At 36.6% G+C, this 25,072-nt stretch overlaps 1 protein-coding gene across 2 annotated transcripts in view; it reads right to left on the bottom strand.

Annotated features, from left to right (window-relative positions):
• Positions 1–4,953: 4,953 nt before the first annotated feature.
• Positions 4,954–25,072, bottom strand: part of CD2AP (CD2 associated protein) — a 155,380-nt gene continuing 135,261 nt past the window's right edge. For both annotated transcript variants that reach the window (XM_010386622.2, XM_010386623.2), the window contains exons 17-18: positions 22,299–22,362; positions 4,954–7,904 (exon numbers count right to left, since the gene is read on the bottom strand). In XM_010386622.2, coding sequence (XP_010384924.1) covers positions 7,863–7,904; positions 22,299–22,362 — 106 coding nt within the window. In that variant the 3' untranslated portion in view covers positions 4,954–7,862. The remainder of the gene's footprint in view (positions 7,905–22,298; positions 22,363–25,072) is intronic.

Genomic DNA, 25,072 nt, shown 5'->3' on the forward strand with positions numbered 1-25,072 from the left:
CTACAAAACTATTATATGAGCTTGTTACATAAGCAACCATAAATGGAATTTGCTTTGTCTTTGGCCTGGTTGAGGTAGGAGCACACTGCAGGACAAAATGGAGGAACAGGAGGTGCCACCAGAGAATCAAGGACAGGAAGTGGCAAATAACACATGTGAAAAAGGGTTCAAGACTCACTGCAGTGACCTGGGGTCAGAGAAGCCTTCAAGGCATCAACATCCAACAGAAATGACAAACAAGAGCAAGATAGTTTTGTTGCTGCTGTCCGACTTGTTCTCCCAGAGCTCAAGGCCTCCTTTCTCCCTCTTCCCTGAGTAAATGGCAAGAAGGAAAGGGTTTAAATTGGGGTAAAACAAAATTTTTAGATCTCTTTAGATAAGGAAAGTGGTAAGACTTGAGTGATTTGCCAAGTTCACACAGCTACTCATTTTTAGAACCAGCAAAGCCAGATCAGTTCAATTTCAAGGCCCCAACTCTTTTTACCCTATCATGCGGCACTTAGCTTGGGGAAGTAATCAGGCTAGGGAAGTAGGGTGGTTTTGTCCCAGTTCTGGGTGAAGGCTGGAGCCTTCTCTGGTTTTATTTGCAGCTGCTACCTGTTTATGGTTTCCGCAAGACACGTATAAGCTGCGCTTTATTTGACTGCCATCTAGTGGTCATTTAATTTTCTTCTTTTCCTTTTTTCTGTTTTTTGAAAGACGGCCTCATTTTGTTGCCCAAGCTGGACGTGGCGCAATCTGCAGCCTTAACCTCCTGGGCTCAAGTGATCCTCCCGCCTCAGCTTCCTGAGTAGCTGAGACTACAGATGCATGCCACCACACCCAGTTAGTTTGTTTTTGTTTTTGTTTTTAGTAGAAACAAGATCTCCCTATGTTGCCCAGACTGGTCTCTAAGCTCAAGCAATCCTCCCAGCTCAGCCTCCCAAAGTACTGAGATTTCAGGTATAAGCCATCGTGCCCAGCCCATTTAATTTCTTTATGGAAGGTAAGTAGGATTTTTTCCTGTGTTTTTGCTGAAAGGTCATGAAAACCATTTAAGTTTGCAAAGATGTACACTAAGAAATGAAGAATGTTTCCCAAAATCTTGCGTGACCGTATCACAGACAAATCTAAAAACTATGAGATCACTGAAAACAGACTTTACATTTAGTCTCTTATTGATGGAAAAACTTTGATAGACAATATAAAGGATTACAAAGAGTGAAAGAAGTAAGACTAGACTAGAAGAAATTCACATTCCCCATGCAGGCTCCTTCTTTCCTATGTATTATCTATGTAGAGAGGCAATAAAGCTTATGAGCAAAAGCACAGGCTTCAAAACTCGGTTTCTCGGGCTGAGTTCAGCTCCAGCCCTTATTAAATGCTCAGTGGCCTTGGCCAAGTTGCTTAACCTTCCGTAGCCTCTTTCCTCATCGGTGGAGTATAATACCTCCTAGCACATAGGATTGTTGAGATGATTAGATAGGAGAGACAGGTAAATTAGTGACTACTTGAAATAGCACTTGGTACATGGTAAACACAATATAAACATTAGCTATGAGTGTTTGATGTGATGCTTACTTTTAAAGGTAAGTTTACTATAAAATGTAGGGTAAACTGACCATCTGAAGTCCACTATATAAAATTTGTTAAATACATTTTAAGAGCCTAATGCAGTCCCTGGAAGAATGTCTATTTTATAGCAATCAGCATGATAGTGCTTAGTTTTGAGGAGATATTATACTTGAATACTTGAGGAAGGAAGAAAAGGTAGGAGATGGTAAAGACAAGGGGTAGAGAGAATACCTCCCTTTTGTCACTTATTTATTCATCCACTAAACGTTTACTGATTGTCTACTACATGCTAAACACTATACTAGGTCATTTTACGTCAGCGGTTCTCAAAGTGTGGTCCACAAGGTCAAAACTACTTTCATGATAATACGAAGATGCTAGCTGCTTTTCTCATTGTGTTGAGATTTGCACAACTAGTGTAAATGCAGTGGTGACTAGAACTGCCAGGCACACATCAAACAGTGGTACCATTTTGTTACTGTGTTCTTCACCACCATACCCAGTAAGGGAAACCCCTTCCTTTCATCAAAGTGAACATTTTATTTTCTTATAATTTCATATAATGCATTAAGATTGATAAACTTCCTGATACGAAATCTTTCCCTGAGATTGGTTTATGATAATCAGGTTTAGTTACACTGGATTCATAAAATAAATTGGGTGAATTCATAAAATTTTCTAGTTTGAGTAGCTTAAAGACCAAATAAAACACAGCCATCATCTGGCCCTGCTGCTTTTCTCAGTGGTACAGCCTTAAATGTTTCAAATTTACTTATGGTGTGTTTAGTCAATTAAAAATTTCAACTTCTTTTTGAGTCAATATTCTTCTTTAAAGTTCCATAAAAACAGATGTCTTGGTGTTTTATGTCTTGGTGTTACATATCGTGTCATTTTGTTCCTCCTGGGACATAAAGGATTTTAATCAAGCTTTTCTTCTGGACTTTTTTTTCTGTTATATAAAACACAGGTATCCATAAAGATAAGTTGTGTCTGATTACTCACCTTTCCATGGTGTCAGTTACTTGCTGAATAGCACAGGAAGAAGAGCTATAAATTATGTTATCCAAAATATTCTCTCACTACATCTGTCTTCCCTAAAAGCATGTCTCCCTCCCCTTGGTTTTCAGCCTTCAAATTATTAGGGCTTACAGTTAGTGGGGCTTCTCTTTCAGTTTCACATTTCCCAGCTATTCTTCTGCAGAGGATTTGAGCCTACAATGATCAGATGGGCCTTTTAAAGAAATCTGCATCTGGCACAACGACTGGGAAAGTTTGTATCAGATTTCAGGTTGCTCCCTCCAAAGCATTTGGAAGGTATTTTTACTATTATAAATTGTGGCTTCCTTATTTCATCTGAAAAACAATGTTTTTATTTTAAATTTGCTTTTTAATCTATTAATGTCAAATCTTTTTCATTGTATTTACTGTTTTTAGTGAGTTTCAAGGGAGGAAAAGACAGTAAAAAATGTCACCACTCTGTCACTTCATTTGCATTCTGTTCAGTTAATGTTCAGGAATATCTCTAAAAATCCACTCTACCATGAAATGTTTAACATGTGATTTTATTAAAGAACTGTTACTCGCTGGGCATGGTAGCTAATGCCTGTAATCCAAGCACTCTGGGAGGCTGAGGGGGGCGGCATGGATTGCCTGAACTCAGGAGTTCAAGACCAGCCTGGGCAACATGGTGAAACCCAGTCCCAAGAAAAAAAAAAAAAAAAAAAAAAAATTAAGTGGGCATGGTGGCATGCACCTGTAGTCCCAACTACTCAATAGGCTGATGCAGGAGGATTGCTTGAGCCCAGGAGGCAGAGGTTGTATGTAGTGAGCCGAGACTGCACCACTGCACTCTAGCCAGGGTAACAGTAGAGCGAGACCCTGACTCAAAAAAAAAAAAAAAAGTTTGTCAACGCACTTAAAATGTAGTTTTACTTTCAATAACTTTACTCACATACTTTTAAAGGGAACTGAAATGGCAGTAAGAAACACTTGGAACCTGATAGGAAATAATACCATTCAATAGCTGCAAAATAGCCACACCTGAGGATGACAGAAAAAAATTATTGGCTCTATGCAAAAAATACTGGTATCTATTTGTGAATTTATTTTCCTTACATAGAACAGCAGATTCACGGAAATGGTGTGAGTGGTCAAATAAATGCAATAACAGGATTCAGAAAAAAATTTTCAACACCCAGACCCAGTCTCTCTTGCATCCTGAGAATAGAGCCTAATAAATCCAGGTGAGTTAAACTGCTACCTGCTTTTATTTCCTAGAACTGGGCTAAATTTGCAAATTGTATTTTCAGACAAAACCATCTGCACTTTTCAAACACAAATTCTATAGTCCAAAACTTTACCATTATATGCCTCCAAAGTGTTTTGTCTAGCGCTTATAAAAGCCAGTAAGAACTAGAAATGTTTTAAATAAGATTTTAAAAATCTTATCTGACACATCAATTTTCCACATTGCTTTAGAGTGTCCTATTCCTTCTGTTTCAAATCTTCCAGCACACTTCTAGAATCTCTAAAGCTATATGTGATCTATGTTCAGCAAAAGTATGTGGACCTTCATGTTCCCCTGGTTTCATCTTGTTTTTTGCATTTATTAGGGCTTTTTTGGTTATGAGTTCAGAAACCCAACAAGCTTTTATGAGTAAGTTTGAGCTTATTTAAAGAACCAAGAAATAGACACCCGAGACTCAGCAACAGCTACAATCAGTTTCAAAGTCCTTCCAGATTCTGTTTCCATCTATCAATGCTCTACTAAATTTTGTTTTTCAAATCAGCTTTTTCCAGATGACAGAAAAAACAGAACTGTGGAGAGCTCCCATGCTGAGATTAGCTTTTTTGTTTCCAATTTTAAAAATTTCATTCTCTGATTAACTCAGTAACTCAGTTTGAGCCAAGTACTCTCTCAAGGGATAATTCCTGGGTGGTCAAGGAGGTAGAATCGGTAAGATGGTAGCAGCTTCCCTTTGAACAATATAATACAAATGAAAGGAGCATCTAGGAAAGGATGTACAATGCCTCCTTTTTCTTAACCTTATCCATCTAATTTATATCACATCCATCACTGTAAAATGCTTTTTAGAAGGGTAAAACAGCAGCCTCAATTTTTTTTTTTAAACTACTCTATGCCAAGCATAGTATAAAGCCCTTTAGATAAACTATTTCAAATTCTCCCCATAATCTTGTAAAGTAGAAATTATCTCAGTTTCAGATTAAAAACCAGACTCAGAAAAGTTCAGTAAAAGTCATACAGGTCTAGCATTTTTAACGTTTTCAGTTTACTATTTATTCTTGTATTTGGGAATTGAAGTAATATAATTTTCATCATACTCTGCAATACACAAATGCTAAAGTTAACAAAAAATAACCAATAAAGACTGACACAACTGGCAATAAAATCCTTTATTATTAATTTTTCGAGAGAGAAGCATGCTTTTTATACAGCACCTGTAAACAAGTTAGTGAAGTATATACTATTTTGAGATTCCCCCTTTCAATTTTTTTTTTTTTTTTTTGGAATGTTAGGTTACAACATCAACTGCATTACTTAAGAGTTACTGAAAGCAAGTCAGGGTAAAATTTCATAGCCAAAAATATTCATAGCAGCAGCTTTTAAAATATGATTTTATTAAATCAAGTCATTGCACTTGGTCATTTTATTGCTACAGCAAAACAAGGCCATTACATTATAATACTTCTCATTTCTGATTTAACTGATTGTCTCATTCTGCTCATACATTTCAAGTTTAAATGCAGGCATAAAATGTTTATCAACAAATCTAGAGAGCATTTGGATTTTTTATTTTTCTGTGATCACAGTAAGAGCAGAAAAAAGAGTATCTTCTGTTACACAAGGCCCGATCTCTCTTTACATCTTCAGACTTAAATTCTGTAGAAGGTAACAGCTTTATATTAAGACAGAAGTTTAGTGGTCACACACGAAAAATAACACTGAAATACAATTCGGAAATTAATGATACTGTGTGTCTCAAAGAATACATGAACTATACATTCACTAATAATTTGGCAGTGAGATTCCATGCTGTTCACTTTCGTCTTTTATACTCACATGTAGAAAAAAAATTCATGACTTACCCCAAGTAAAGGTTATTATTACATATCATTTTGTGATATGAACTTTAGTAACAGAAATTAATAAAATTTCCCATACCAACAGCAAGGAGTAACATTGCTAGAATAAAGGAATCATTTTTCCCATCAGGCCTGGGTTCGTTTGGTTTTCCTTACTGTTTTATCAAAGACAGAAAGATAAAAGTATTTCAGTTATTTTTCTATTCTGACTGAGGAGTACACAAGCAAAAACTTTAAATGCATTTTCATGCTCATAAGCATCTTGATTTTATGTATTAGTGAGAAAATGGCCAACAAAAATTTTAAGAACAGCCTGAAATCTGCTGGAAACTTCCTTCATCCCATTATTAGGATGACCAGGGATCGCTTCAATAGATTTTCAGGTGAGAAAGCTGGAGGATAATTTCTAGGATTACAATGTTTTTATTTTACCTAAGGTTTGTCATTAAAAGAAAATAAGATTTAATTTATTTAACAAGAAGGAAAAAATTCATTTGACTAGTCATTTAAATCCATTCTATTTAACAGAAGAGGAGGGAACAATTTTGTTCAGTAGTGACCTCATTGGAAGAGCCCATTTTGAAGAGTTCTAATATATATTCTCAATATATAATTAGCAATCCCCCAAACCCCTAATGTAAGTTGTAAATTAAACATTATGTTGTTTACTGGCATTCCTATTTTCTACGTCAGTTCTCTTTATTTGAAACATGACAAAATTTCATTTACATAAGATTTCTGTATTATGAGATTAAAATGTCAAGGCAAAATATTGGTTTGGTGGTTTAAAACTAAAAAAAATGGAAACATAATCACTGGTACTCAAAAATCTGACACTCATTTGCTATATAATAAAGCATAAAACCTAATTTTTTGCAAATAAAAAATTTCAAATTTCAAAAATTTAAATAAACCCACTTGTGTTTTTAGATGTTACCTACAGATAGAACATTTTAAAGCATTCAACTGTTCATAAGTAACTCTGAAGAAACAACTAATTCATCCATTCTGTGAAAATGTATTTTAAATATCTTCAACTATATTTGGTTTTAAATAAGCTGTAATGTTTTATTTTATGACATACTAACATTCATTATAAAGTTTGTACCTAAATAATAGTTTAAAATATCTCCATGAGTTAGTTTGGTCTATCAGGTAAAGTATACATCATAAAACCTGAGTATTTACAAGATAACTTGTCAAAATAGGAAACCTCACACTGAAGTTCTGAAAAGCTCTGGGTTTTGTTTTCCTATTACCATTATTAAAAGTCAGAAGGAGAGGAATGAAATTGACAAGATAATGAGCAATATTTGAGACTGTAAAATAGCAGAAAAGTACAGCAATAGGCTGGTGTTTACATATTTTATATGTGCTGTAGTTTCTAGGCACAAGTTAAGGGTTAAATTAACACTTTTAGATTCTTCAGACCTAACAAATTTAAAATACAGTTCATATTTCCCCAAATGTTTAACAGTTCAACATATTTTAACTAAGTTCCTTTTATGACTCCTATAGTGCAAGCAACACAAAATATTCTAAAAGTTGATGAAATTATTTTGATTATTCATTAGTTCTTACTATATGAATGGGTGAGTAATCTGGTTTATATAGCTAGGAAACTCCTATTTCATCACCCAAAATATAAACAGCATTGCAGACAAACAGGCACAACAGTGTAACCTTGGGTAAGAGGATAAAAGTAAAAATATATATATATATACACATACACATACAAACACAGTTTATATCCCTTATGTATTATGGAAAAAGTAGTGACTATAGTTACTAAAAAGCTAATCTGTCCCTCTCAAATAGTGTATCTTACAGATTACTTGTAAATATATCACCATATTTATAGTATAGATCTCTTTAAAAATAATACAAGTTTCAATAAAAAAAAAACTACTGTGCACATTCTTATTTATGTATATTCAGTAGTATTTTCAAGCAAACAATTTTTAAAAAAGTGTTTGCAATCCCAGCACAGTTAAGAAATAAGGCCTCTTTTTCTTCATATTGGCAAAACAAAATATATATATATAAAAATTCACCCTCACTCTACGTTTCTATAGATATTATACTTCATTTACTCATATTTATCACAACACCAGCATTCACAATTTTTAAGTAACAAGTCAGCTGAAGTTCATAGTGTTGCTTCTGAATCCCTGGAACATTATGAACACCAGGTCCACACTACCTCAAGAAGACAGGATAGCTTTTTTCAGCTTCTCTATTTCCATCTAAAACAAAAAACATAAATTGAGCAATACATAAAATATCCTTAGTTTAGTAGTTTATTTTATTCTATGTCATTAAGACGTGATCATACTTTCAAGCCTTCAGATTTTTTTCCAGACCTAAAATCCAGTTTCCCATGGTATAATATAGTTGAATACAGTACAATGCAAGTTCCTAAATGGCAGTCACAATAAGAAAAAAGCAATTATAGCCCTTTCAGCCAGAAAAATGTTAAGTAATGTGAGCATTTAAAATTAAAGCTGTAAAAAAAATCAGTCAGTCCTACAAAGAACAAAAGAATCCTTGAAACCCAATTAAGAAATGTACATGTATCTGTAATTAAACAAAGGTACATTAAACAACAGTAAAAAGAATAAAGAAAATACCTGTTTAGTTCCATGTTTTTCACTAATTATATTTAATTATAATTATGGTTAAATCACTTGACTTGGTTTCAATTACTTATCTGTAACCAGTATATACTACATTAAATATCTTAAAGCCCAGGAATATATCTAAGATTCAGTCAAGGTGCTGAATCTTCCACCTTTAGGCAGAAGGCATTCTTCACTTAACAGAAATTCATAACTTAAGGAATTTGTGAAGAAGGAAACCAGTTCATTAAGTTTGCACAATAACTACACAGTTATTCAATACTGACATATTCAAATGGCTAAGTTGAGGCTCAAAGACATTAAACAGGATGCCAACGTTCCACACTAACAAGTGACAAAGGACTTGTCATGGTAAGATTTAGGAGTTTAAAGCCCACAGTTTTTATACTGATTTCTCTTCTCAATTCCATAACATTTTGATAATCTTTAACCTTTCACTGCATGAGGAAATATATAGGCCTTGCCTTATCCTGATGGCATCACCTTCCTCAAGAGTGCACATAAACAATACATGCTTTGGCTAGCTTTGACAAACAGTACATTATTCAATGATTAGGACTTTGCCATAGTCAAAAAGTATAATTGTTGTATGTTCACAATCTCCTTAGAGATTTTAACTACTCAAGAACAGTTTATTACTTTCAGGATCTTCCCTGATATGATTCTCTTAATATTATGATGATTAGCTCAATGTTTTAGCAGCATTGGACTAGAACAAGCCTGTTTTCAATTTGTGTTGAGATGATACCTTTCATTGTCAGCCTGATCTGTTATTATAGTCTTTATTACAAAGATACAGAAAGCGGTAAGAAAAACAAACTGGTAGAAGAGGGAGTAGGGAGTGTGAAGGCTACTACTGCATGCACAATCAGCAATACTCGTTGTAAACTGCTATTTGTGACATACATTTAATTATTACTGGACGGGGTCATCATGGTGGACATGAGGCAGGACTAGATTGTAGCTCCAGACAGAACAGCGTGCGGAGGCTCGCATAGTGAATTTTAGCTCCAGATAGACTGCAAGAACAAACCAGCAATCCCGAGAGGACCCACAGACCCTCTGAAGAAAGCGGACTGCTCTTGCAGGACCTGGAAACACCCCAAATACTGTGAGTGCCCCAACTGTGGAAATGGGAAAGGGAGACCCTCCTCTCCTGAACACACACCCCCACTGGAGAAACTGAAAGTCTGTTTGCAGAAGTTTCCAACTTCACCTGGATCTGACTCAATTTAGAGAGCTGAGCAAAATACAGGGGGTAGAGGAAGCGCTGTAAGGCCCTGGGAGCTTGCTGAGTCCCCAAGCAGGCCATTCCTGCCTGGCACTACAGGGATCCATAGGGAGGGTGGCCAGAGGAGCAGGGGGTAATACTCCACAGGGAAAAGGAAATCTCTAGCTAAACTTAACAATTTGAATGGGGCAAGAAACCTCCTGGCCACAACTCTGGGTAGGGGGGCAAATCTTACAGACTCCACAGGGGAGGGAAGAATCAAGCCCTTTTCTTTCACAGCTAGAAGGCGGGTAGCCTGGGGCAAGTTTTCAGGCCCATCTCGCCCACCATCTGGAAACAGGGCTGTTGGGGGAGGCATGGTAGGACTGAGACTGGCCCTTCAGTTTGTGTGGGAGCTGGGTGAGGCCTTTGACTGCCAGCTTTCCCCTACTTCCCCGACAACCTGCATGATTCAGCAGAGAGGCAGCCATAATCCTCCCAGGTACACAACTCCAGTGACCTGGGAATCTCACCTTCATCTCCAACAGCAGCCACAGCAAGACCGGCCCGAGAAGAGCATGAGCTCAGACATGCCTAGCCCTGCTCCCACCTGATAGTCCTTCCCTACCCACTCTGGTAGTAGAAGACTAAGGGCATATAATCTTGGGAGTTCTACGTCCTCATCCACTGCTGGTCCCTCTCCCTACTACTATAGCTGATGCTTGCTGGAAAATGCCACCTCCCGGCAGGAGGCCAACTAGCTCAAAAATAGAACATTAAACCACCAAAGCTAAGAACCCTCACGGAGTCCATTGAACCCCCCTGCCCGCCACCTCCACTGGAACAGGCACTGGTATCCACGGCTGAGACCCCCATAGACACTTCACATCACAAGAGTCTCTGCAAATAACCCCTAGTACCAGCCTGGAGCCTGGTAGAATCACTGGGTGGCTAGACCCAGAAGAAAGACAACCATCACTGCAGTTAGGCTCACAGTAAGCCACACCTGTAGGAAAAGGTGGAGAGTACTATATCAAGGGAACACCCAGTGGGACAAAAGAATCTGAAGAACAGTCTTCAGCCCTAGACCTTCCCTCTGACAGAGCCTACCCAAATGAGAAGGAACCAGAAAACCAACTCTGGTAATATGACAAAACAAGGCTCTTCAACACCCTCAAAAGATCACACGAGTTCACCACCAATAGATCCAAACCAAGAAGAAATCCCTGACTTACCTGAAAAAGAATTCAGGAGGTTAGTCATTAAGCTAATCAGGGAGGCACTAGAGAAAGGCGAAACCCAGTGCAAGGAAATCCAAACAACGATGCAAGAAGTGAAGGGAGAAAGATTCAAGGAAATAAATAGCTTAAAGAAAAAATAAAAATAAAAAATTCAGGCAACTTTGGACACACTTTTAGAAATGCAAAATGCTCTGGAAAGTCTCAGCAATAGAACTGAACAAGCAGAAGAAAGAAATTCAGAGTTTGAAGACCAGGTCTTAGAATTAACCCAATCCAACAAATGCAAAGAAAAAAGAACAAGAAAATATGAACCAAGCCTCCAAGAAGTCTGGGATTATATTAAACAACCAAACCTAAGAATAATTGGTGTTCCCTAAGGAAGAAGAGAAATCTAAAAGCTTGGAAACACATTTGGGGCAATAGTTGAGGAAAACTTCCCTGGCCTTGCTAGAGTCTTAGACATCCAAATATATGAAGCACAAAGAAAACACCTGGGAAATTCATCACAAAAAGATCATCACCTGGGCACATTGTTACCAGGTTATCCAAAGTTAAGGTAAAGGAAATAATCATAGGAGCTGTCAGACAGAAGCACTAGGTAACCTATAAAGGAAAACTTATTAGATTAACAGAAGATTTCTCAACAGAAACCCTACAAGTTAGAAGGGATTGGGGCCCTATCTTCAGCCTCCTCAAAGAAAACAATTAGCCAAGAATTTTGTACCCAAGGAAACTAAGCTTCACACATGAAGGAGAGATAGTCTTTTTCAGACAAATGGTGAGAGGATTCGCTATTACCAAGCCACCACTACAAGAACTGCTAAAAGTTGCTCTAAATCTTGAAACAAATCCTAGAAGCACATCAGAACAGAACCTCTTTAAAGCATGAATCACATAGGAACTATAAAACAAAACTACAAGTTAAAAAGCAAAAACAAAAAACAAAAAAACAAAGTACACAGGCAACAAAGAGCACAATGAATGCAACAGTACATCACATTTCATTATTAACATTGAATATAAATGGTCTACATGTTCCACTTAAAAGATACAGAACTCCAGAATGGTTAAGAACTCACCAACCAACCATCTGCTGCCTTCAGGAGACTCACCTACATAAAAGGACTCACATAAACTTCAAGTGAACGGTTGGAAAAAGGCATTTCATGCAAATGGACACCAAAAGCGAGCAGGGGTAGCTATTACATCAGACAAAACAAACTTTAAAGCAACAGCAGTTAAAAGAGACAAAGACGGACATAATATAATGCTAAAAGGCCTTGTCCAACAGTAAAATATCACAATCCTAAACGTATAGGCACCTAACACTGGAGGTCCCAAATTTACAAAACAATTACTAATAGACCTAAGAAATGAGATTAGACAGCAACACAGTAATAGTAGGGGAATTCAATACTCCACTGACAGCATTAGACAAGTCATCAAGACAGAAAGTCAACAAAGAAAGAATGTATTTAAACTATACCTTAGAACAAATAGACTTAACAGATATATACAGAATATTTCATCCAACAACCGCAGAATATACATTCTATTCAATAGCACATGGAACTTTCTCCAAGATAAACCATATGATAGGCCATAAAATGAGCCTCAATAAATTTAAGATAACTGAAATCATGTCAAGCACTCTCTCAGACCACAGTACAATAAAACGGGAAATCAAGTCCAAAAGGAACCTTCAAAACCAGACAAATACATGGAAATTAAATAACGTGTTCCTGAATGAGCACTGGGTCAAAAATAAAATCAAGATGGAAATTAAAAAATTATTCAAACTGAACGACAATAATGACACAACCTACCAAAATCTCTGTAATACAGCAAACGCAGTGCTAAGAGAAAACTTAATAACCCTCAACACCTTCATCAAAAAGACTGAAACAGCACAAACTGACACTCTAAGGTCACGCCACAAGAACTGGAGAAACAAGAAGAAACCAAACCCAACCCAGCAGAAGAAAGGAAATAACCACGATCAGAGAAGGACTAAATAAAATTAAAACAACAACAACAAAAAATACAAAAGATAAATGAAACAAAAACCTGGTTCTTTGAAAAGATAAATAAAATTGATAGACCATTAGTAAGATCAACCAAGAAAAGAAGAGAGAAAATCCAAATAACCTCACTAAGAAACAAAACAGGAGATATTAAAACTGACACCACAGAAATACAAAAGATCATTCAAGGGTACTATGAACACCATTATGCACATAAAACTAGAAAACGTAGAAGAGATGGATGAATTTCTGGAAAAATACAACCCTCCTAGCTTAAATCAGGAAGAATTAGAGATCCTTAACAAGCCAGTAACAAGCAGCAAATTTGAAATGGTAATTAAAAAATTACTAAAAACAAGCCCAGGACCAGATGGATTAACAGCAGATTTCTACTAGACATTCAAAGAAGAATGGGTACGAATCCTTTCGACACTATTCCACAAGACAGAGAAAGAAGGAACCCTCCCTAATTCATTCTATGAAGCCAGCATCACCCTAATACCAAAACCAGAAAAAGACATAACCAAAAATGTAAACTACAGACCAGTATCTTTGATGAACATAGATGTTAAAATCCTTAACAAAATACTAGCTAACCGAATCCGACAACATAGCAAAAAGATAATCAACCATGATCAAGTGGGTTTCATATCAGGGATGCAGGGATGGTTTAACATACACAAGTCAATAAATGTGACATACCATATAAACAGAATTAAAAACAAAAATCACATATCTCAATAGATGCAAAAAAAGTTCGACAAAACCCAGCATCCCTTTATGATTAAAACTCTCAGCAAAACTGGCATACAAGGGATATACCTCAATGTAATAAAAGCCATCTATGACAAACCCACAGCCAATATAATACTGAATAGGGAAAAGTTGAAAGCATTCCCTCTGAGAACTGAAACAGCACGAGGATGTCTGCTCTCACCACTCCTCTTCAACATAGTACTGGAAGTCCTAGCCAGAACAACCAGAGCAGAAAAATAAACAAACGGCATCCAAATCAAAAAAGTGGAAGTCAAACTGTCATTGTTTGCTGACGATACAATCATTTACCTTGGAAACCCTAAAGACTCCTTCAGAAAGCTCCTAGAACTGATAAAACAATTCAGCAAAGTTTTGGGTAAAAGATTAATGTCCACAAATCAGTAGCTCTTCTATATACCAATAGCAACCAAGCAGATAATCAAATCAAGAACTCAACTCCTTTTACAATATCTGCAAAAAATAAAATAAAATAAAATACTTAAGAATTAACCAAGGAGTCAAAAGACCTCTACAAGGAAAACTACAAACACTGCTGAAAGAAATCACAGATGGCACAAATGAAAACGCATCCCATGCTCATGGATGGGTAGAATCAATACTGTGAAAATGACCACACTGTCAAAAGCTATGTATAAATTCAAGGCAATTCCCATCAAAATACCACCATCATTCTTCACAGAATTAGAAAAAACAATTCTAAAATTCATATGGAACAAAAAAAAGCCTGCATAGCCAAAGCAAGACTAAGGAAAAAGAACAAATCTGGAGGCATCACACTACCTCATTTCAAACTATACTATAAAGCCACAGTCACCAAAACAGCATAGTACTGATATAAAAATAGGCACATAGACCAATGGAACAGAACAGAGAACTCAGAAATAAACCCAAATACTTACAGCCAACTGCTCTTCGACAAAGCAAACAAAAACATAAAGGACACCCCTTTCAACAAATGGTGCTGGGATAACTGGCTAGTCACATGTAGGAGAATGAAGCTGGATCCTCATCTTTCACCTTATACAGAAATGAACTCAAGATGGATTAAGGACTAAAACCTAAGACCTGAAACTATAAAAATTCTCAAAGATAACAATAGAAAACCCTTCTAGTTATTGGCATAGGCAAGGATTTCATGACCAAGAGCCCAAAAGCAAATGTAATAAAAACAAAGACAAATAGCTGAGACCTAATTAAAGAGCTTTTGCATGGCAAAAGGAACAGTCAACAGAGTAAACAGACAACCCACAGAGTGGGAGAAAATCTTCACAATCTATACATCTGACAAAGGACTAATATCCAGAATCTACAACAAACTCTAACAAATCAGTAAGAAAAAGCAATCCCATCAAAAAGTGGGCTAAGTTCATGAATAGACAATCCTCAAAAAAAGATGTGCAAATGGCCAAGAAACATATGAAGAAATGCTCAACATCACTAATGATTGGAGAAATGTAAATCAAAACCACAATGCGATACCACCTTACTCCTGCAAGAATGGCCATAATCAAAAATCAAAAAACAGCAGATGTTGGCATGGATGAGGTGATCAGGGAACACTTCTACACTGCTGGTGGGAATGTAAACTAGTACAGCCACTATAGAAAACAGTGCAGAGATTCCTTTAAGAACTAACAGTAGTTCTACTGTTATCTAGATAACAATATTTGTTATTGTTTGATCCAGCAATCCCACTACTAGGTATCTACCCAGAGGAAAAGTAGTCATTATTCGGAAAATATACTTGCACACGTTTATAGCAGCAAGATTCACAATAGCAAAATCATGGAACCAAACCAAATGCCCATCAATCAATGAGTGGATAAGGAAACTGTGATATATATGATGGACTACTACTTAGCCAAAAAAAGGAATGAATTAACAGCATCTGCAGTGACCTTGATGAAATTGGAGACTATTATTCTAATGAAGTAACTCAGGAATGGAAAATCAATACATTGTATGTTCTCATGGACATGTGGGAGCTAGGCTATGAGGAAGCAAAGGCATAAGAATGATACAACAGACTCTGGGGACTTGAGTTGAAGAGTGGGAAGGGGGCGAGGGATAAAATACTACAAATACGGTGTAGTATTATACTGCTCAGGTGATGGGTGCACTAAAATCTCACAAATCACCACTAAAGAACTCACTCATGTAACCAAATATCACCTGTACCCCAATAAAATTAGGAAAAAAAATTAGTTATCATGCAAATACACTGCTAGAGTTTCTCTTTGTATGTTCATTGTTCATTTTTAGTGAACATTATAATACTGTATAACGTTAACATTAAAGTACTATTTTTAATCTTTGGAGAAACATCTTTCTCCTTTAAATAAATTATTCTAAAACTTTAGTGCCTTAGGTGTGCTTTTACAAATACAGGGTAAAACTCTACCTGTAACAAAAGAAAAAATATATATGTAATACAAGTCAGTGTGAGGCCAAGTAACAGCTGACTTTGCTAGAAAAATAAAATCATATTAAGTTATCCAAAAGAGAAACAACTTGACTCTTGTCATAATTTTTATGGCAAATTAAGTCAGATATACAAGTTTAACACTATTAAGTTCCTCTTACTTGTCTCATTATCTTATTTTCATGTATGAATATAAACATGTATATATAAAATGTGAGAAAAAAGTCAAAAAACACTTAAAAATTTCTCAATATCTACCATATTACATGCTGTGAATTAAGACACACTTTTAACATGTACACTTTGATTAATTTGTCAATAATAATGTATTAGATATCTAATATGTATACAGCACTGTGTTAGGAGCAATGAGCAAAGATAAAAAAGACATGGATCCTACCCAAACAACCTTACAGTCTCGAAGACAGGTAGAATAAGTACATACTCTAACAGTGAAAACATAGAAAGTTATTATATATACATCTCTTACAAAACTACAAGTCTTGCAAATTTGGAAGAATACCACTTTTTTGGGGGACAGAATCTCGTTCTGTCACCCAGGCTGGAGTACAGTGGCATGATCTCGGCTCACAGCAACCTCTGCCTCCTGGGTCCAACTGATTCTCATGCCTCAGCCTAGTAGCTGGGATTACAGATTTGTACCACCATGCCCAGCTAATTTTTGTATTTTTTTAGTAGAGGCAAGGTTTCGCCATGTTGGCCAGACTGGTCTCGAACTCCTGATCTCAGGTGATCCACCCACCTTGGCCTCCCAAAGTGCTGGGATTACAGGTTGAGCCACTGCACCCGGCCACTAAATTACTTTTAATCAGAGACAGACTAATATCAATTTAATGAAGGTAATTGAGCAGGGCCTTGAGAATCTGTAGAATGTGGGCATTAGAAGATGAGACAAAAGGACAATCCAAGAAAACACAGTAAGAATAAAAATTCAGACATATCAATTGTAAGAGGTACAATGGAGGAGGATCAGCAAGTAAATAAAGATAACTAGGACCAAAATATAAAAACACCTCATATAGTAAGTTGTTGGAACTTTATTCAGCATGTAATGGAAAGCTCTTGAAAGTACTTGATGAAGGAAAGGTTAATCTGAGATTAAATTAGAGTACTCAAGAAAGCTAAGCAGAAGATAATAAGCATCAGAACAAGATATAGTGGGGATAAAGACATAAAGATTAGGAGGTAATAATTACTAAAAGTGAATGGAACTAGAAGAGAACCACGTACAAAGTACCATGTCTATATGACTATAAGGGCAACAGAAATTATCAACAGAAACAGGAAATCAAAACAACAGGAAAGGAAGACGATAAATTTAACTGAGGACATGCTAAATCTAAGTTCATGATGAAACATCCAGGGGGGACAAAAAGCCAGAAACATAGGATACAAGCTGGGAAAATACGAATTTGATTTAGAGGGGAGAGGTACAGAGCTAATCATTAGATTCATGAGTACAGATGAATTCAAAATGTGAATGCTCAAACAGAAAAGCCAAGGATACCAGTGAAGGAATATTTACATTTAGGTTATAAGGAAGGAAGAGGAAGGCCAGGCATGGTGGCTCATACCTTTAATCCTATCACTTTGGGAGGCCAAAGTGGGAGGATCACTTGAGGCCAGGAGTTCAAGATCAACCTGGGCAACATGGTGAGAACCAGTCCCTACAAAAAACTGAAAAATTAACCAGGCATGAAAGTGCATGCCTGTAGTCTCAGCTACTTGGGAGGCTGAGGCGGGAGGATCACTTGATCCCAGGAGCTTGAGGCTGCAGTGGGCTATGATTGTTTCACTGTATTCTAGACTGCGTGACAGAGTGACTCCCTGTCTCTAAAAACAAAATTTAAAAAGTAAAAAAGGAAGGAAGAGGAGATGGAGAAATTAGAGACAATAGGATGTAGTATCATCTAAACCAAGACAAACCTTTGACAGAGTGGCAATGGTAGAAAAAAAAAAAAAAGTGGTATGTTGCAGGAACTGAATAAAAGACCTTGAATTTGGCATCAGTAAACCTAACCTAAGATGCAAAGGGTTACAGACTGAACTGAAGGTGAAAAATCAGAGACCACAAAAGTAGACTATTTTTAAGAGGATGGGGGTTATTTTCATATTTCAACAAACGAACCTCAAGTGAAAAGAGAAAGTAACTGCAGTACATCAAGAACGCAGCTAGACCCAAATGGAGGCTATTCTTTGATTCTGAATAATGGAAAAAGTCAAGTATTTTCATGCAAAGTAGTAAAGCTGCCAATAGAGGATAATGTTGGAAATAAGGATAAAATCAAGTTTTATAATTTACAAAGTACTTTCACATAAATTATCTCAACAACTAAAGCTAAAGGAGGTTAAGTGACTTGTCTAAGTTCACACAGTATAATTTAATCCTGAAGTGCAAAGGTTCTGAAGATTGGTTGCTTCTGTTAAAAAACATTTTTAAGGCCAGGTGCAGTGGCTCATGCCTGTAATCCCAGTACTTTGGGGGGCCATGGCAGGTGGATCACCTGAGGTCAGGAGTTTGAGATCAGCCTGGCCAACATGACAAAACCCCATCTCTATTAAAAATACAAAAAAAATTAGCTGGGTTTGGTGGCGCATGCCTGTAGACCTCGCTACTCGGGAGGCTGAGGCAGGAGAACTGCTTGAACCTGGGAGGTGGTGGTCGCAGTGAGCCAAGATCGCACCATTGGACTCCAGCCTGGGTAACAGCAAGACTTCATCTCAAAAAAAAAAAAAAAAAAAAAGGGCCAGGCGCGGTGGCTCACACCTGTAATCCCAGCACTTTGGGAGGCTGAGGTGGGCGAATCACGAGGTCAGGAGATCAAGACCATCCTGGCTAACACGGTGGAACCCCGTCTCTACTAAAAATACAAAAATAAAACTAGCCGGGTGTGATGGTGGGCACCTGTAGTCCCAGCTACTCGGGAGGCTGAGGTGGGAAAACGGCGTGAACCCAGGAGGTGGAGCTTGCAGTGAGCCAAGTTCGCACCACTGCACTCCAGCCTAAGCAACAGAGTGAGACTCCATCTCAAAAAAAAAAAAAAAAAAAAAAAAAAATATATATATATATATATATATATATATATATTTAAAATTTCAGCTCCACTGCTGTTAATCATTGATATGATTTGGATCTGTCCCCATCAAATCTCAGATTAAAAGTAATCCCCAGTATTGGAGGTTGGGCCAGGTGAGAGGTATTTGGATCATGGGGTGTTTAGATGATCCATGTTTGGATCACCCCCTTCATGATGAGTAAGTTCACATAAGATTTAGTTGTTTAAAAGTGTGTGGCCCCTCCCACTCTCTCTCTTACTCCCTTTCTCACCATGTGAAATGTGTGCCCCTACTTGACCTTTCACCATGAGTAAAAGCTCCCTGAGGCCTCCCCAGAAGGTGAGCAGATGCAGAAACCATGCTTCTTCCTGTACAGCCTGTAGAAGCATGAGCCAATTAAATTTCTTTTCTTTATAAATTATCCAGTCTCAGGTATTTCTTTATAGCAATGCAAGAGCAGCCTAACACTATCATTCGAACCCTACTTTTTTCAATCTTATAATAGGAACAATAATCCTTACATGTTGTTATGTGTGTCTAATGAGATAAGGTGCAGAAAATGCTAAGCCTAACTAATACACAGTTTAAAACAAAAAAGTTAGTTGATTCTCAGGATAAGAGCCAAGGTTTTCCAACTGCAAGTCCCAAATTCTCTCTTGTTCCACAAACTGCTGACAAAAGAAACAGGGTAAGTAATGAGGCAGATTAAAAAACAGAAGGGAGTATGAAATACTTAAACAATGGGAAGAGTCTCTAAAAAAAGGTAGGATACAACTTTCTCTGAGATATGCAGAAAGAATAATGCAAATGAAGATAAACATTGGTGAGGAGAAAAAGAAAGGTAAGAAAGATAAAGGAAATAGTTGATATTCCCAATCATCAGTGGAGAATTAAGATAAACTCTTAAGTTAAAAATGGGAGGCAGTGAATCCACAGACATCTGTCACCACCACCAGTCCTGTCCCTGAGCAAAGAATGAAAATAGCTTAACTGCACAGAAGAGAGAACTACAGGGATACCTGGTTTTACTGTACTTCGTTTTGCTGTGCTTCACAGATACTGCATTGTCTACAGTCAAAGGCTTGTGGTAATCCTATGTTGAGCAACTCTATTATAAATGTCATTTTTCCAACAATATGTGATCACTTTGTATCACTGTGTCCACATTTTGACAATTTTCACAATATTTCAAATGTTTTCACTGTAATTATATATGTTATGGTGATTTGTGATTAGTGATCTTTGATGTTAATATTGTAATTGTTCTGGGGTGTCATGAACCGCATCCATATAAAACAGCAAACTTAACTGATAAACGTCATGTGTGTTCTAACTGCTACACTGATCGGCCTTTCTTCTCTCTCCTCCTCTACTTGGCCTTCCCTATTATCTGAGACAGAACAGGCCTAATAATAAAATTAGGCCAATTAATAACCCGAAAATGGCCTCTAAGTGTTCAAGTGAAAGAAATAATCACATCCCTCTCACATTAAATAAAAAGTTAGAAATGATTAAGCTCAGAGGGGAAGGCAATGTTGAAAGCCACAGCAGGTCAAGAGATTGGCCTTTTACCCCAAACAGCCAAGTTTTGATTGCAAAGGAAAAGTTTTTGAAGAAAATTAAAAGTGCTACTCCAGTGAACATATGAATAATAAGAAAGCTTAACAGCCTTATTGTTGATATGAAGGAAAGTTTGAGTGGTCTAGATAGAAGATCAAACCAACTGTAACATTACCTTAAGCCAAAGCCTAATCCAGAGTGAGGCCCTAACTCTCTTCAATTCTTTGAAGGCCGAACAGAGGTGAGGAAGTGGCAGAGGAAAAGTTTAAGGTAGCAGAGGTTGGTTCGTGTGGTTTAAGAAAAGAAGCCATCTCCATGACATAAAAGTGGAAGGTAAAGCAAGTGCTAATGTAGAAGCTGCAGTAAGTCATCCGGAAGATCTAGCCAAGATCACTGATGAAGTTGGCTACAGGAAACAAATTTTCAGTGGAGGTAAAACAGCCTTCTATTGAAAGAAGATATCATCTAGGACTTCCACAACTAGAGAGAAGTCAATGGGTGAATGCAGCTGGTAGCTTTAATGGAAACCATCACATACTTATCATTCTGAAAATCCTTGGCCCTTAAGAATTATGCTAAATCTACTCTGCCTATGCTCTATAAATGGAACAACAAAGCCTGGATAACAGCACATCTGTTTACAGCATGATTTACTGAATATTTTAAGCCCACGGTTGAGACCTATTGCTCAGAAAAAAAAAAAAAAAAGATTATTTTTAAAATATGCATGCTCACTGACAATGCCCGTAGTCACCCAAGAGCTCTGATGGAAATGAACAAGGAGATTAATGTTACTTTCGTGTCTGCTAACACAACATCCATTCTGTAGCCCATGAATGAAGGAGACATTTAGATTTTCAATTCTTATTATTTAAGATACACATTTTGGAAGGCTATAGCTGCCATTGATAGTGATTCCTCTGATAAATGTAGGCAAATAAACTGAAAGCCTTCTGGAAAAAAATTCATCAGTTTAGATGCCACTACGAACATTCACGATTCATAGGAGAAAGTCAAAACGTCAATATTAACAGGAGTTTGGAAGATGATTCCAATCCCCAGGGACGACTTTGAGGGTTGAAGACTTCAGTGGAGAAAATAAATGAAGATGTGGTAAAAATAGCAAAAGAATGAGAATTAAAAGTGGATCAAACTTGAACAAATGAGGAGTTGCTTCTTTTGGATCAGCAAAGAAAGTTTTGTGAGGTGGAATCTACTGCTGGTGAAGATGCTGTGAATATTGTGGAAATAACAAAAGATTTACAACATGTAAACTTAGTTGATAAAGCAGAGGCAGGGTTTAAGAGGACTGATTCCAATTTCAAAAGAATACCTTGCCACTAATTAATTCCATAACACCCTTCCCACCCTCTGGTAACCATCTTCCTGTTCTCTATGAGTTCAATTTTTTAAATTTTTTTTTTAGCTCCCACAAATAAGTTGGAACACGCAGTTTGTCTTTCTATGCCTGGCTTATTTCACTTAACACAATTACCTCCAGTTCCATCTATGTTGTTGCAAATGACAGGATCTCATTCTTTTTTTGTGACTGAATAGTAGTACATCGTGTATATGTCCAACTGAAGTAGTATAGCATAATTTGCACAGAAACCAATTATCCAGTTGGGTTGGGAAAAACATATCCAGTTTATGCTGACTAAACTCTCAATGCTGGAAGAAATGAATTACCTCTAGATTGCTTCTCATTGCCTTCTCTTCTTCCAAATCTTTTCGCAGTTTTTCCAGTTCTTTCCTAAAAACAAAGTACTTATTATTGTTAAGTCTTTCGATTAAATAATTTATTTGACTGATGTTTACGGGCTTTTTGTTACCTAACCCACCAGTTCATGGGAAAATACTTTTAAGGGCAATAGCAATGTTAATTAAGAAAAATGTAAGATTCTCTAGTTAGAATGGTTCAATACAACAGTTAAAAATTCAGCAAAACCAAGGCAAATCTATCTGAGATCAAGAAATCAAGCAAATTCAGAGCAGCTCATGAAGACAGAAATAATATCTAACCTTTAGAAGAAATTTTCTATATTCAGCTATCATACATTTTCCAGGTTGGAAACCTCAAAGCCCAAGTAATTTAGTAAAATGAATAGCAACATATCACAATACAAGGCAAGTTAACAGTTTATCTGATAAGATAACCTAGACTTTGAATTTCTCTATTTTTAAAAATTAAATAACACATTAAAATCTAAAAACCAAACAAATTTTTTAAAAAACTCTAGCCAATAGTTTCTCCTCCTTAACTCATGTTTTCATCTTCCTGTGTTCCCTTCTAATCTTTCCATATAGTTGTTCTTTTTTCTATAGCTTTAAGTGAATATTCAATATTATATCTTTGCACAAATTTTAAACTATTTTCATGCTGCTGAAATTTTCATATTTATATGTGGTTTGGTATCCAAATATCCAGGTTTTTTGTTTGGCTGATTCATTATTCTGGAGACAGAAGGAGTGGGAGAAATTGCGGAATGAGACAGAAGGAATGGGAGGAATATGTTAGTATATCAAATTTCTAAATCAAAAGTACGGACATTTTCAGTCTCAACATATACTTGGAAAATTCTTGAGAATACTGTAAAACAACAGCTTGAAAAAGTAAAAAAGAAAAAACTCATGAAGAAAAAATACATAAGGAAGGAATTTTAAAATTTTTTATGTAACGTTTCAAAACTAACTTCTTAGCAATAATTTCTTAGTGATATCTAAGCTATAAAGATCTGCTATTATAAGAGTAAAACAAAAACCTCTGAACTCCAAGTCAACTAAAGAAATAAAATATTACCAGTACCTCTAATATCCCAAAAAGTGACCCTCTTTCCTTAATCCTATTTCCCTCTCTCTTCCATAGAGAAAGTTTTATAATATTTGTTATTATTCCTTTGTTGTTCTAATTTTGTCACATGCAAATGTATTCTTAAAATAATATACTTTCTGGTTTGGTATGCTTTCCAACTTTATATAAATGAAATACACTGATTGCATGTATGCTTCTGACCTGCTCCCTCCTCTCAATATTTAGATTAATTCATATTGATGTTGAAATTTACTTTTATTGGCCAGGCGCGGTGGCTTAAGCCTGTAATCCCAGCACTTTGGGAGGCCGAGACGGGCGGATCACGAGGTCAGGAGATCGAGACCATCCTGGCTAACACGGTGAAACCCCGTCTCTACTAAAAATACAAAAACTAGCCGGGCGAGGTGGCGGGCGCCTGTAGTCCCAGCTACTAGGGAGGCTGAGGCAGGAGAATGGCGTAAACCCGGGAGGCGGAGCTTGCAGTGACCTGAGATCCGGCCACTGCACTCCAGTCCGGGCGACAGAGCCAGACTCCGCCTCAAAAAAAAAAAAAAGAAATTTACTTTTATTGTTGTATGCTGTGTAGTATTTCTCTATTAATGTATCAACAGTGTTTATCCCTTCTCCTGCTGATGCAAGTTTTTTAGATATTAAAAAAAAAAAAAAAAACCTGCCATCCAGTTTCACTTTTCCAGAGAAACTGAAGATACTGAAAATAACCTTTGGAAAGACTTCTAAAATGTTTTATATTTTAAAACACACACACACACACACACACACATATATATATATATATATCTCAGAAATATTTTATCCATTCTAGAGCTAATTTAAGAGCACCTATAGACAATATGTATATGTAAAACAGTGCACAGTATAAAAAATATAAAACAACAAAATCCAATCAGGAGAGTTCTCTAACTGGTACATGGGTGGCAATTAATAAATATTTACTGGACAAGTAAACTTACAGCTTATAATGTGCATGTTGCAGAATCTACTAAAAGAATCTTTCAAAACAGATAAACTGAAGGATTCTAAGAAATACCATCATGTATTGAATTATAAACTCTCTCTATATACATAACATATAAAATATATAACATTTTTAAGTAGACATTCAAGATACAGTTTTTGTTTCTAAGAAATACCTGTAAAAGTGTTCTACAAACTCCAAATACCTTATACTGTTAATCTCAATATTGTTTTTAACAAGATTCCCAGGCCAACTTAAAATTGGAAAAGAAATGATAAAATCAGGCTCAGAGGTAACATGGCTGTAACTTTTATGTGTTTGATTTTTATTTTTTGTTCTTTTATACTTTTTATTTGGCCATAACTTTTATACTGTATTCCAAGAAATCTTTTTAGAAGGGAAGTTGAAGACAAGGTATGAGCACCCTCACTCTCAATTCAATTAGATTAGCTGCTTTTTTAAAAAATCTGTTTTACCTACTGGGCTTTTGCAGAATTATGCTTAAAATGTCAACAAGTTTTAAAATTCAAATACTAGTGGTTATAGAAAAGATCTTGGCCAGGTGCAGTGGCTCACGCCTGTAATCCCAGCACTTTGGGAGGCCAAGGCAGGCGGATCACAAGTTCAGGAGATCGAGACCATCCTGGCTAACACGGTGAAACCCCGTCTCTACCA

The sequence above is a fragment of the Rhinopithecus roxellana genome, chromosome 4 (assembly GCF_007565055.1).
Source record: "Rhinopithecus roxellana isolate Shanxi Qingling chromosome 4, ASM756505v1, whole genome shotgun sequence".
Lineage (NCBI taxonomy): Eukaryota > Metazoa > Chordata > Mammalia > Primates > Cercopithecidae > Rhinopithecus > Rhinopithecus roxellana.